This window comes from Lineus longissimus, chromosome 8, assembly GCF_910592395.1.
Source record: "Lineus longissimus chromosome 8, tnLinLong1.2, whole genome shotgun sequence".
Taxonomy (NCBI): domain Eukaryota; kingdom Metazoa; phylum Nemertea; class Pilidiophora; order Heteronemertea; family Lineidae; genus Lineus; species Lineus longissimus.
This window is the reverse complement of record NC_088315.1, coordinates 188,495-202,751: the sequence shown is the minus strand read 5'-3', so window position 1 is coordinate 202,751 and position 14,257 is coordinate 188,495. Positions and strand designations below refer to the sequence as shown.

The 14,257-nt window shown below is 42.2% G+C and overlaps 2 protein-coding genes across 3 annotated transcripts; one reads left to right on the top strand and one right to left on the bottom strand.

Moving 5' to 3' along the window:
* Nucleotides 1-951: 951 nt before the first annotated feature.
* LOC135492376 (ropporin-1-like protein) lies at nt 952-3,718 on the bottom strand. The gene is made up of 5 exons (XM_064778820.1): nt 3,646-3,718; nt 2,639-2,904; nt 2,251-2,412; nt 1,728-1,903; nt 952-1,500 (listed from the first exon to the last, which is right to left on the bottom strand). The coding sequence occupies exons 2-5, from the start codon at nt 2,894-2,896 to the stop codon at nt 1,434-1,436; spliced, it is 663 nt and encodes a 220-aa protein (XP_064634890.1). The 5' UTR covers nt 2,897-2,904; nt 3,646-3,718; the 3' UTR covers nt 952-1,433.
* A 636-nt stretch (nt 3,719-4,354) lies between these two features.
* Nucleotides 4,355-13,235, top strand: LOC135492051 (HORMA domain-containing protein 1-like). 2 transcript variants are annotated; one of them, XM_064778170.1, is made up of 18 exons: nt 4,355-4,369; nt 5,535-5,592; nt 5,867-6,011; nt 6,472-6,572; nt 6,696-6,743; nt 6,928-7,141; nt 7,463-7,566; nt 7,986-7,996; nt 8,352-8,460; nt 8,540-8,633; nt 8,833-8,927; nt 9,359-9,475; nt 9,649-9,708; nt 10,644-10,807; nt 10,947-11,139; nt 11,619-11,783; nt 12,589-12,636; nt 12,948-13,235. In XM_064778170.1, the coding sequence occupies exons 2-18, from the start codon at nt 5,548-5,550 to the stop codon at nt 13,038-13,040; spliced, it is 1,806 nt and encodes a 601-aa protein (XP_064634240.1). In that variant the 5' UTR covers nt 4,355-4,369; nt 5,535-5,547; the 3' UTR covers nt 13,041-13,235. The 2 variants fall into 2 exon arrangements, with proteins under 2 accessions (XP_064634240.1, XP_064634241.1); XM_064778171.1 differs by lacking the exon at nt 4,355-4,369 and adding an exon at nt 4,576-4,657.
* Nucleotides 13,236-14,257: the final 1,022 nt, after the last annotated feature.

The following is a 14,257-nucleotide window of genomic DNA, read 5'->3' as shown; positions in this document are numbered from 1 at the left end:
ACAGGTTGTGCGAGTAGTACAACCAAGGACCAGCACTCTCTCTGATGGACAGTTGTGCGAGTAGTACAACCAAGGACCAGCACTCTCTCTCTGATGGACAGGTTGTGCGAGTAGTACAACCAAGGACCAGCACTCTCTCTCTGATGGACAGGTTGTGCGAGTAGTACAACCAAGGACCAGCACTCTCTCTCTGATGGACAGGTTGTGCGAGTAGTACAACCAAGGACCAGCACTCTCTCTGATGGACAGTTGTGCGAGTAGTACAACCAAGGACCAGCACTCTCTCTGATGGACAGTTGTGCGAGTAGTACAACCAAGGACCAGCACTCTCTGATGGACAGGTTGTGCGAGTAGTACAACCAAGGACCAGCACTCTCTCTCTGATGGACAATTGTGCGAGTAGTACAACCAAGGACCAGCACTCTCTCTCTGATGGACAGGTTGTCCGAGTAGTAGAACCAAAGACCAGCACTCTCTCTCTGATGGACAGGTTGTGCGAGCAGTACAACCAAGGACCAGCACTCTCTCTCTGATGGACAGGTTGTGCGAGTAGTACAACCAAGGACCAGCACTCTCTCTCTGATGGACAGGTTGTGCGAGTAGTACAACCAAGGACCAGCACTCTCTCTCTGATGGACAGGTTGTCCGAGTAGTACAACCAAAGACCAGCACTCTCTCTGATGGACAGGTTGTGCGAGTAGTACAACCAAAGACCAGCACTCTCTGATGGACAGGTTGTGCGAGTAGTACAACCAAAGACCAGCACTCTCTCTGATGGACAGGTTGTGCGAGCAGTACAACCAAGGACCAGCACTCCCTCTGATGGACAGGTGGTCCGTTGGGTTCAGCTGTGCACCTCCAACCTTGCATCGTAGACTGTAGTTAGTGGAGTCTAGTTTACGAATTGTGGTAACACCCTCGATCAATCACTAATAAACTGAACAATTGTTTGCCATGAAAAGCTACAAATTACTTTATTTACAAACCTGTTATTTTTCAGAAGAAGTCTACAATGGACAGGGGTAACCAACGCATGCAGCAAATACTGCCACATTTGTTCGTTATATTTTGGGAGCCGTCTCTGATCATTTCTCTCAACAACAAGCAACAATATTGGATGGAATATGTAAGAAATAAATATGATAAAACGGATATGGCAAACCGACATTAATATCAAGGAAAATTTACATGGATGGATTGTGGATTTTACAACAAGTTGTCCATTTCATAAGAAATGCAACAAAACCAAAGATAACCTTGACCTTACTCCAATAAGACAGTGATATCACATGATTAAGACAAATATTTGAATGTTTTGAATAAAAGTCAAACACTTTTCTGTTGTTTGTCTTTGTATTAAATAATTTAGAATGTTTTACAGTCTTTAAGTGAAAGTGTTCAGTGGTAGAATGACACGAAGTCTGTGTGACATTTTATCCTAATTTTGGGCAATCTGGACTTAGAAAATTCCGTGGCTGTACAAAACCATCTTGTTTATCTCTGGAAAAAGAAAAGAAAAAAGTATCAAAATTGATGAATTCAAGAACATAAAAAAACCAAGACTATACAGTGTCCCCCCTGGCTGAAAGGTTGGGGGACAGATAGATAGACAGACAAGTGTACTCATGAAAGGATTACAACATTGAAATCCCAGCATTTGCGTAGCCTAGCACATTCAGTACTTTAAACAACAGCCAATGGTAGATATGTTTTGACTATCAACTCACACGTCATATTGCAGATGTGCACAGACATCATCCACTTGTTCAGTTGAGATATCGCCATCGATTTGTGCCAAATATTTGTAGAGGTCTTGCCAGAGTGGGAAGGCGATTCTGGCTGCACCACCCTCTGGATCAGCCGTCAATATTTCGCAGATCATTTGCATTGCATCGGTGATATTCTGAAACGAATTGGTTCTGTGGTGTTAGTTTCATTGTATTCTGACTCAGTGACTGTCTTTAGTATCAATGATTACCAAACCAGCCCGGTTGCTAAGGGCAAAGGTTGTACCTAACAGGAACTTTGAATGACTTCTCATATATTAACTTTCAGTTGTAGATGGTCATTTTAGTTTAATCTTACCATCAGGACAAAATTAGACCATCAATACCACATGGTGTAACCTCACTGTGTCATTCACTTCTTTGCAATGGGACCTTGGAATCCTGATTCAATGTGTAAAAGCTTCATCAAATTCCAATATATTGTTCACCTAAGACTAGCAATGTTTGCATTATGGAAACTTACTTCTCCTAAACCTGAAGCTGCCAAACTGAAGAATTTCAACCACTCCACATCACCGCCATAACTTCCGACCTGAACTAACTCATCAAACTGCTCCTTTGGAAGAGAGAGATCTTTCCATTTCTCTTCTATCAGTGAGAGGGGTACAACCTTCTTTGGACCAAGCTGAAATCATGGACAGAAATGGTAAACCAAAGTTCACACTGTTTTATTTGATGAAAGGTTACCAGTGAGGCATCAACAAGGCGGAGAGTTTATCTGAGGAGATCATGCAAGATGGAGACGATCTATGTTGACGGCCTTTTGGCTCAAGGTTGTGCGAGGAGGAAGTGAAGTATTAGCATAATACACAAAACAACAACAGGTATCAGCTGTTGATGACTCAACCAACCTGTTTGTGCAAGACCTTGAGGAGACCAGCCGTGATTCCTGTGTCTGTCTTTTGTGTTGCTATTGGCATCTCTAATCTATCTTTAACAGGTGGCGTCTCGCCTTTTGACATGGCCTTGAAATAAGCTGCAGACCAGGCAAGTACATCCTTAGGTTGGGTCCTTATAGCTGCCTTTGTGAATTGTTTTAAAATATCTGGCAGGGCAGGAGGAATATTGATTTGCTGTGAGCAGTAGTAAGGTTCATCTGGAGCTGGCATGATAATTGCTAAAAAGAGACAAAAAGTGATGTTTTGAAGTCAATCCCTAGGTAGGATCCAGAGGCTGGACTCACAATCACATACCGGTGGGACCTATAATATTTAGACCTGTATACAGTACACACACTAGGTTTCTTTGTTTTGGTAAAACTACAAGTAAAGTAAAAGAGTAAAACATGCCCTTGCATTCAGCACACAGTCACAGGTCACTAGGACGGTACTATAAGTTATACTACACACCTCGGAATATCAGACTCACTTTGAGTCTTGACTTGCACTGTTACTGGACGACGTCAGGTCGTGGATGTTCAAATCAAACACCATTCCGCTCCACCCACAGAGCTACAGTCGTACAGACACAGAGTGACAGACAGCCGACTCATAAAGACAGTCATAACCAGGCCTAGTCTTAAAAGTCTAGTGCCACTGGTAGTGGTAGTGGCAACACGAACAGTTATACTCTAGGACTATAGTCTGCTTCAAAATGGCCTAGATTTAATCACTCTTCGTACATTATTAATGCATGCATTGCACAAGCTGCATATTGCTGCACTGCAATGCCTGTGCTTGGCTGTGCATGCAATGCATGCTTCTGGGGCCTACTGCGCATCGAGACGTCGAAAAGTGAGCTTCCGATTTTCCAGTTTCTTGGAGAACAACAATAAAAATTACAGCTTTCTGCATATAGTCAGTGGCAGTGGCTGAACTGTTTAAGCGCCCCTGATCTGATTTCATTAAGTGATACGTACCGTTATTTTGGTCCGAACACAGGAAAAATATTGTCAACAGTCCTATGTGTTCGTCGCGTTGTTGATAGCAACCCGTGCGCAATTTCCTGTACGCAGCCAAGGATATCCGGTACGACTTCGATTTGGAGCGAAACGACTGGGGGCGAAAAGGTCAGGGAGCGAAACAACCACAACAGACAAGTCTTCATTTCCGGTTTCACTTTAAATTTTTCGTCAAAAAACAAATTAGATGTTTTAGATGACATAAAACTAGGTGTTGTGCCTATGGAAGTTTAGATATATATTGGGGGTCTCAATATATAATATATTGGTTCCTTGTATTTGCTTAAAACGATTATTTTACTGGTCTCATTAGGGACCTTTTTTGTACTCATGCGCGGCTAACCGTAGTTCCTAAAAGATCATTGATTTCTTGGTCCTCACAGTAGTACACCAGTGTTAATTTAGCAGTTGTTTTGGCAAAGACATGTTTTTTTGGAGTTTCTGAACCTAGAGCAGTACTTAATAGGCGGCTAACAAGAAACTACGCATTTTACTGTTGTTGCCGACGTATACGTACACTGAACTTGGGATGTACGTCGGCCCCTTCTTGAAATGCCAGTTGGTGCGTTTTTCGCTGATTGGTGCAAAATTCAATATATCTCAAAAGTTCAATGGTTGACCCTCGATTTTTTTTGATTTTTGTGTAGCGTAAGCAACTGTCTTTCACGGGAGAATGGTCACCGTAAGAATTATTCAGGAAGAAATGTATAATCTTCGGAAACGCATTTTAAAATAGATGTTACGTCCTGTTAATGGGGCACGTCATCACCACGTACATTTGGGAAAAACTCCCTAACGAGACCTCTGGTAAAAATCTGGCCGCCATGTTGTGACGTCACACGTCGTCTGCTTTCAATCGCACGTGCGCTGTGCTGTCAGATTTATTTCTCTTCATGTTGCAGTGTTGTCCTATCTTCACACGCATAATCCATTCCTTTTAATTGTTGACATACGGCCTTTAATATATTAGGTAACAGGTCGTTGTAGACCACCTATTGTATCATTTTTGTGGTTTTTGAAAAGGTGAAAATGCGGATTTTGTCTCCTTGTCTGTTCATGTGTTTGATTGAACCAATCATGCATGAATTGATAGGCCTTATGTCCGCCATCCCATTCATGCATTGCAGTTTACTGTTTAGGGTTTGACTTACTCGTGACTGTCCTGTAGTCTGTTTATGTCGGCCTATATAGGCTTAGCTGTAGCTGTAGGCCTAATTGTTACATAGCTGCTTAGCTGCAGGCCTAGGCCTATATATTGTTACATTTCACAACAGATGATGATAAAGTGGGATTTAGGAACGACCAAAACCATGAAAACACTGACTCCCACTCTGTCTCTGACTCTGTCGGTCTTTGAAGTTCGCATGGTTTGATCGTTCTGTTGTAACTGTAAGCCTGGCAAAACCCAGACCTGCATGGTATTGGTAGACTTAGGAGTAGGAGTAGGCTAGTCCTAGTGATGTAGGTCTTAACTCTTAAAAGTAGGGATCAAGGCACAGATGACGGTGAGATGTACCCACCAAAAAATGACATAATTCTATTGGTGATATAGGGTCAGGGCAGGATGAGACTGGGAGCCCATTGGTAGCATGCAGTAGGATGTGCCATATTTGTACGGCCAGGCTGGTCAGCTAATGTCATGTGCCAGTAGGATTGTGACTGAAAGTAAGGAGACTTGTCACCCAACTGGACATGTCCATTGTCACCAATATGATTCTTCTTTTGCATGAGTTGAATCACAATCACTCATATTCATCATTGTCATTTCATGGGTTTTGTGGGGTTTTTACCGCTAATGTTTTATTAGTTTTTGATAAAAAATAAAACAAATTGCTGAATATTTCCAGGTGATTGTGTGAGATGGCCACTGCAACCTGCACTAGACCACTGGAAAAAGTCGGAACAGTAAGTTAGGATGTCCTCCAAGATTTGACAGATTCATCAGGACGTGATTGTGGTGGTCAAGGATGTCCAGACGGTCCTGTGTTTCTGTCATTGTCTTTACCATGACTTTAACAAAGTAAACTTCAACTCTAATCGTTCCCTTTGTTCCACAGTTCAACTCTAATCGTGGCTGCTTTAGGCTACAAATCCTCTTAACTGAGGAGATAGGAGGCTGTGCCACTTTCTAGTTGTGACACTCTGATTTGGAATATATCCTTGACCTTATTTCTTCCAGTGGTCCAACATCTTTCCAACGGAGCAAGTTACTGAGACCCAGTCGTGTCTGTTTGTGAAGAAGTTACTGGCTGTGGCTGTATCGAATGTAACATACCTTCGGGCCATATTCCCTGAGCATGCTTTTGGTGATAGGTGTCTGGAGGGTGAGTGTTTTCAGCTCTTCATTATCAAGTGTGTTGACAAAACCTTGTGAAATACAAGTGAAGTGATCTTTATGTCTTTACTTTTCACAATGTACTTGGTTTGACGTGTGATCTACATATATTTGGTGCCTCTCAATAAATAATGCAGTTCAGTTCATGTTGCATGTGGTTTTACAAGTTGGTATCCTAAAGCGGTCTTCTAACTTGTTTATCTCTTTTCAGATTAGCCTTTCTTGTGTTTCATTTTAGACCTAGGCCTGGTATCTTTGTTTTCTCACGCATAGCAAGAGGATGTGAAGACCACCTCTCTCGCTTGTCCTTAGAGGAAAATCTTTGAAATTGACCTCTTAAAATCCTGTTAATACCTATCCCTATGTCACTTAATGGTAGGCTGACTCACCAGCCTTCCATATCAGAATACTCAGACATCCATTCAAACATGTTCTTTTTTCCTTTGTAGATCTAAACTTAAAAATTCTCCGTGATGACAGCACCTGTCCTGGAGCCTGTCAGGTCATCAAGTGGGTCAAAGGATGTTTTGATGCTTTGGACAAGAAATTTGTAAGTTTTTACCATCACTGCATGAATGCCTGGGTTGTTGATTGAAGGAGTTTATGTATATAAATGCTTCTATAGTCTTTCTATCACAATTCTCACTCTCACTTTTACAATCTCTGTTTCCAGTTGCGGATGCTGATAATTGGGATCTATCTTGACCCAGAAGATCCTGACGTAAGTATCCCTCTATTTCACCTTCGCACATTCATGTATGGTCAAGTCCAGTACTCAATGATTATATATGGTATTAAAACAATAAGTTAACCAACCACTAATATCTTGGAAACATCATGCAATTTCCTCCCAAATCCTCGGGTCCTCAGCACACCTAGTCTAATTGATAAGCCGTCTCTTGCAGACTGTCATTGAGTCTTACACATTCAAGTTCTCCTTCAACAACGAGGGGATTGACATCTATCGGAACAACAAGAAGATATCCAGCGCCCATTCAGCAGCTGAGACGAAGAAGGCCACCATTAGGCTGCTGAGGACAATTGTTGTTCTCACACAGACGTTGAAGTCTCTCCCTGATGATGTCATGATGACAATGAAACTGCTCTACTATGACGATAGTAAGTATAGTGTACACTATTGACGGATTAATCTCTAAATCTCAACCTTGCCACACTCAAAATTAAGATGTCTGCTGGTCCTTCAGGACTGGGTATGTCTTTGGAGGAGGTATAACTTACTCCAAAATTTGTTCACAAGATTTATGTTATACAAGAAACATCATTCACACACTGACGGTCGAGCAACTGACGAGACAGGTGCTTGTGAAGACAAGACACAGAGGCTTACCCTGGATAATGTTCCACTTCCATATTCTGGATGATAGCAAGTGATATGCATTTCCTGAATAAGCAACTTGTATTTTTGTTTTTTATTTTCAGTTACACCAGAGGATTATGAACCACCAGGTTTCCAGTCAGCTGATTCTGATTACTTCACCTTTGAAGACGAACCGATGAACATCAGGGTGGGAGATGTATCGACTGTGAGTAGGCTCATTTGGGTTTTTTCGTGTGGTGTTATATTAGAGAATTGAAGTAGTGAGCCAAAGGCTATGTGCTTTAACTAGAGATTTTTCTTTTTAAAAGTTGTGTGGTAGGGTGCTGCTCAGCTACCCATTGTTCTCTCTACCTTTGACCAAAATGTCTGATTAGCTGCATTTCGAATCCTATGATAGTTTTCCTTAACACCGATCAGACATAAACTTTGAGCAATGTTACACTTGCCCAGGTCAGTCACAACTGCTCTCACTAATAACAGTGAAGGAGACAGCATAGAAACAGCCTTGACAACGTCTTCCAGAATACAAGTTGCCTGACCCCCTGGCCCTGAGCACAGGTGATAGATAAAAACACAGCCATTTTCAGACCATTTACTGATTCTTTCTGTCTTTTTCTCTTATAGCCATTCCACACGTAAGTACTTGGATCTTCTTCTTTGTGTTCACAACTAAGACAGTCAGGCCAGTAGGTTGACATGATTTGGCCAGATTTCTTGATTGACTGCTTTGTGCATTGTGGCTAATGTACATGTATGTAGGTTGACATGATTTGGCCAGATTTCTTGTCTGGAGTGCACCGTGCATTGTGGCTCTTTGTCGTCATTCCCGTGTTGTAAAATGGCATTGGTCTGTGTTTGGGTACATAATAAATAGGTCTAATTTGGGCCGGAAGTTGCTATGATATCTCTGGTTTCTAACTGTTTTGAATGTCTTGTTTTGCCTGCTGGAAGTTTTTGTCTTGAATATTGTAATTTCTGTTTCACTTTCAGTGTGAAGTTACGTATCAAGACAGACAGCAAACAGTTTGAGTTGAAGGAAGATGACGAAGAAGCTGAACAACTCATCAATGATATGGCGTTTGATCAAGATGACAGCATGGTACGTCACCCCTCAGTCATATCAAATACAGTTATTGTTCAACTGTTGTACATTGTGTATCAATCAATTTCCTTTCAAGGCTCAAGATGAAAGAGACCGGTATCCTAGTTCAGCGAAGCAGCCAGAAACCTGTGATGACATTCCAGAGACCATGATGAGTCCGGCAAAACCCTGTGAGTAAAATTTGCTAAATATAACACACACTTTTAGAACAGAATGTTGCTTGCAAGGCAATGTTTTCTGTCAGCTCAATCTATGATCCAAATCACTTGTTTGAGTTACCTCAAATGCTGCTAGGCGTTTTCTTCCTCAGTTCATTGATTATAGTTAGTGCCTAGGATTTCATATCATTTTGTTCATGGTTCCTTCCAGCACCAGGAGTTGATACCACAGGATCAGAGTCTCAGAGATCACAGGTTGACGACGGCGAGGAACAGGGTGTATGCTGCCCATGTGGCTGTAATGAGGTAACAACCAATACTGATCATAGCCTGATCACTCACTAGTATATTAGTTAAGCCAGATTCAAGGTCGACTGTCCACTTTCTCACAACACGGCAGCTTCTCAAGACTCATGATCACTTTCATCGACATGGCTAGCCTTTAAAAAGTCAGTGTCTATGCGTGCTCAGCGCATCGCTCGCTTTAAATGGGGCCCCCGCTTTCTCTGTCCCTTCCCAGCTGTGCTAATTGAAGTCTCAATTCAGTGAAGAACAATTTGAGGTTGTGACATTGTCCTGTCCTGCAGGAGAAGCCATTGAAGCTCCTGCTTAGCCGTCTGTCACAGAGCCTCCCAGTGTTCCCCATCCTGCCCTATTCAACATGCAGGGCAGCAGGGCAAGCCAACTGGTAAGAACAACCCATATAAAAGTTAGGCCAACTACATTGCTGATTTCAGGACGATGGCCTGATGGTCCTGTGTGCTATCTGCAAGTATTGGCAACATGGTGTCTGCTTCAAAGTCCTCTGTGAAGCTGAGGCACCCGAGACACACATCTGTGATAGCTGTGCAGTGGTAAGTCTCTCCTGTATAGCTGTGCAGTGGTAAGTCAAAGAGGGTGCTCGTCTATCATAGGCTGAACCTGATAATTTGACCGGGAATGAAATTTGTGTTTAATCTTTGATCTTAATCCTAACACTTAGACTTGTTTCCTCACATTTATTGATAACTTTCCTTTTTCATTACAGAAAGAAGAAATGAAGTGCACTGATCCATATCTCACTGGAAAATCTCCTGTTGTCATTCAGGTTAATAAGGTCAAAAGCTAGTGGCAGTTACTACATCGAAATGACTCGATAAAACCACTTTGTTTCAAAGACATTTTGGTTTTAGATTCTGGCGTGGGGAAACTCAAATGACCAGATACATGTAGCTATCACTATGTGTAGTGTAATTTAGTGTTTTGAACAGATAAGTAGGCCTACTGGTCCTTTTCATGCATACTCTATGAGTGTCTTCATTGCATGTTTCAGGGCGTGAGAAGGCGATCTCTCTATACGTGTTGAGAACACTTTGGGTAGGCCTACTGATCCCTATATGCATACTGTTCCAGGGAACGGACCACGAGTCCATCGGGCCTGTTGAGAACACTTAATTTATAGGCCTACTGGTCCTCTTCATGCTTTCTGTATGGGTGTCTCTATTGCATGTTTCAGGGCTCATGTTCAATGGAGATGAGCCCTCCTTGTGGTTAAGAACACTTGATAGGCCTACTGGTCCTCTTCATGCTTTCTGTAGGAGTGTCTCTATGCATGTTTCAGGGCTCATGTTCAATGGAGATGAGCCCTCCTTGTGGTTAAGAACACTTGATAGGCCTACTGGTCCTCTTCATGCTTTCTGTATGAGTGTCTCTATGCATGTTTCAGGGCTCATGTTCAATGGAGATGAGACCTCCTTGTGGTTAAGAACACTTGATAGGCCTACTGGTCCTCTTCATGCTTTCTGTATGAGTGTCTCTATTGCATGTTTCAGGGCTCATGTTCAATGGAGATGAGCCCTCCTTGTGGTTAAGAACACTTGATAGGCCTACTGGTCCTCTTCATGCTTTCTGTATGAGTGTCTCTATTGCATGTTTCAGGGCTCATGTTCAATGGAGATGAGCCCTCCTTGTGGTTAAGAACACTTGATAGGCCTACTGGTCCTCTTCATGCTTTCTGTATGGGTGTCTCTATGCATGTTTCAGGGCACTTGTCTGTGGAGACGAGCCATCCTTGCCTGTACAGAGATTAGCAGGATTGTGGTGGTCAACTTTGCCAGGCGACTCGGTGTGGAGATGACTGTTGCCTCGGGATTAATCCATAGGTTGGAGAAGGAAGGCTTCTTGAAAGTACCAGGAAAGGGAAAAAGGTGAGTTCAACAAACAGTGATATGATGTGCTTAGGACTCATACTGTCAGGAATAAGTTCACCCTTCTTATAGCAACAGTCACCATCATTTAATCTCTTGTGTGATGTAACGGAAAAGTTTTGTACCTCTTTTTGCTTAGACTGGGTAAAGTTGTACAGACTGAGAAGCTGCAGGCTGGCATCAAGAAGTATTTTGGCAAGTCCTTGAATGATACCAGTGCCCCAGAAGGGCAAGAGGCAGTTGTTGATGAAGAGCTGGTGAACCCTATCAATGCCCAGATCCAAGAACAGCTTACTCAGACCAGCAGTCAGCCGTCGCAGCCTGTAGATGAGGTAAGCTGATTATGATATATTTTTGAGGAATTACCCCATTGTGAACCCCAAAGTGAGCATTTATGAAACTGACAAGGAGTTGTGCCAAGCCACAGTAGTAGTTGATAATTGTAAATACCTATTAGTTAGTAAATACCTATGGAGTCAGTGTATACAGTTTTTGTGGTACAAACTGTGTGTTGGGAATCGGCCCTAATAGCAGGGCTTGCTTGCATTGTACATGTCCTGTTGATTACTAAAGAATCCCCCCCCCCCCATGTTATAGGGTATTGTTGGCAACAACATCAGATCAGTTCATGATTGCCCCCCCCCTTGGCTTGTCAGGTGTGGCAAAGGCCCAAATCTTGACACCTGAATGATGGTGATGATGATAGTTGTAATGTTATTGCCATTGTGGGTCGACATCACTGGGACTGCCGAGTGCATTCTGATCCCAAAGTTAAGTAACAATGATTGACGTTACTACCGGATTATTTCAGATCGAGAAACTTGCCTCCAAGACTGAGAGCATCAACCTGAGCGGCCGCAGAAAGAAAGGCAAGAAACAGAACATGGTGGACAAACCACAAGAGATGGAGCAAGGGGAGACGGTGCAAGTAGAAATAGTGGAAAAGGAAATGGTAAAAACTACTGAAATCGAGAAGGTAAACACACTTCGGTGTACTGTTAGTACATGTAGATATGCAGTGCACCCCATTGTGTGTACTATCAGTAGATATGCAGTGCACCCAATTGTGTGTACTATCAGTAGATATGCAGTGCACCCCATTGTGTGTACTATCAGTAGATATGCAGTGCACCCAATTGTGTGTACTGTTAGTACATGTAGATATGCAGTGCACCCCATTGTGTGTACTATCAGTAGATATGCAGTGCACCTCATTGTGTGTACTATCAGTAGATATGCAGTGCACCCCATTGTGTGTACTATCAGTAGATATGCAGTGCACCCAATTGTGTGTACTATCAGTAGATATGCAGTGCACCCAATTGTGTGTACTTTCAGTACATGTAGATATGCAGTGCACCCAATTGTGTGTACTATCAGTAGATATGCAGTGCACCCAATTGTGTGTACTATCAGTAGATATGCAGTGCAGCCCATTGTGTGTACTGTCAGTATATGTAGATATGCAGTGCAGCCCATTGTGCTGCGCTCTCTCCTTCTTGTTTTCTGAACTTTTTCATCAATCCAAGCTGATTGTATTGCTTGGCATTTATTGATAGTCAGTGAACTTCCTGTGATCATGTAATGGACATTTACTGTGATCATGTACGTTTACTGTTTGGAAATCCAAACTTTCTGACAGCTTGACTGGTGCTTTTTCTTGTCTGCTCAATGTTGACCACTGGCAAAAAAATGCCCTTTCATACATTTTATATTCAGTAATCGACAGTAACTCAGACTTGTGTTTGATATTGGCTGATTTCTTCTGGTTTCCAATTCAGCCAAACAAATTACGTGGAAGGAAGAGGGCCGTGTCGCAGGTTGATCAGGTAACATTTGAAGTTGACAATGTTTAGAGAGCTGCATGTTTGACTGTGTGTCCCTTCCTGTGTGCATTACCGTCAAGCTCAGTGCCATTGCCTTTGCTTTCTTCTCATGGAGGTTTGTCTATTATTGCATGATTTCACATGCTCCCACATAGGCCTGTATGGATTGCTGACAAGCCATGTTTGACATTGACTGCAGCAATATTGAATGTTTAGGGTGTTCTTTTCCCTTGAGAATGTCAATATGTTTATACATGTATTTATTTCATTCACTTCTCTACAAAGGTGATTATCACTATTCTTTCCTATTTCAGAGTCATGAATTTGATGTAAGTGACAGCCAGGAACAAGAGGTACGGCCCAAGAGAAGACGATCCAGTATTGCAACAAAACCAATCATGGTTTGAAAGCAAACGCTGAAACCTGCCTATGACAGATACTTCTGTCGTCAATGCATTTGATATACATGTAGATTGTACATCAGCTATTCAATTGTGCCAAAATATTGTATTGTTCTGACAAATTCATATTCTGAATTAGTTTTGTTGTTATTGTTCTCCTGGTCCTACAAGAGCTGGGCATCCATAAAGTTGTTTTTAGTAGAAAATACTGACGTCTTTGTTTAACTTTTTTCGACATCTGTGATTTCCATATGAGACTGTGTACTAAAATACCAAGTCGGTGGCAATGTCACAACCGTGCTGTCCCTGCCAAGGACAATATTGAATTGTGTCATATGTCTGTGATAATTGGTGATTGGTGAGGAATAAATACTACCAAATGCTTGTACTAGAATTTTCACATACTTTTACATGTGCACTAGGCATTCCTCTACAAAACTGGAGTCCAAGCATTTACTAGTCTTTGTTCATATCATCCAATGTCGACCTCTGTGAGACGTGTCCAAGGATGCTCCGAATTGGAGGTCCTGTGAGTGTGACATTGTCGTTTGCAATGATGACATACCAAAGGTATTGCCAGAACGGTTGGACTGTAAATATGCCCCCCCCCCCCCCCCAATGTGTCTGTGTTCAAGTACATACCGGTATTGTAGTTGTCACTGGTGATTGTGCCATTGTCTCCGGCGATATTGATGTCCCATATATTTTTGAAAGGGTTGAACTGATTGTTGATGAAGTTGGTGTCTCAAATAGTTGTGCCATTGTCCCAGTCTCAGATAAGCGGGAGTTCAACCAATATTGCTTTCATGTTTGTGACATTGTCTATAGTGGTGATGTGTTGCTGTGTCGGGACAATGTCTCGAACCTGGATATGGGTAGTTTCTGTAGTGTTTACACAGGGAAGTATATGCATCAGAAAGTCACTTGACTGAATTTGTCTTGGGTCAATTGATTGACAATGCGTCCTCAAGCCTGGTGTGGTTGTTGTGGCTCTCTTGATAATTCTTGAGATTCTCTTGACACCATTTCTACAATGGTCGTAATACTGTCACATCAGTGTCGGTTTTTCTACCAAGTTGAGAAGTTTTGTTAAAGGTCATTCCTTATGAAAATGTCCGTGATCTAGAAGGCTATCAAAGGTGAGGGCAATTCTTTCCCGGGGCCGGCATTGTACGTGTTAAAAGTACCCCAAGATAACCAACAATTCATCTTGTTTTGGTTGA

Excerpts from the sequence above, each read along its gene's own strand:
- LOC135492376 (XM_064778820.1), bottom strand. The coding sequence starts at position 2,896 with ATGCCAGCTCCAGATGAACCTTACTACTGCTCACAGCAAATCAATATT. Across the intron at positions 1,904-2,250 it reads CAGCTTCAGGTTTAGGAGAA|AATATCACCGATGCAATGCA; the intron begins GTAAGTTTCCAT and ends AATTCGTTTCAG. Across the intron at positions 1,501-1,727 it reads GCACATCTGCAATATGACGT|AGATAAACAAGATGGTTTTG; the intron begins GTGAGTTGATAG and ends TTCTTTTTCCAG.
- LOC135492051 (XM_064778170.1), top strand. The coding sequence starts at position 5,548 with ATGGCCACTGCAACCTGCACTAGACCACTGGAAAAAGTCGGAACA. Across the intron at positions 7,142-7,462 it reads ACTGCTCTACTATGACGATA|TTACACCAGAGGATTATGAA; the intron begins GTAAGTATAGTG and ends TTTTATTTTCAG. Across the intron at positions 9,709-10,643 it reads AATCTCCTGTTGTCATTCAG|GGCACTTGTCTGTGGAGACG; the intron begins GTTAATAAGGTC and ends TGCATGTTTCAG.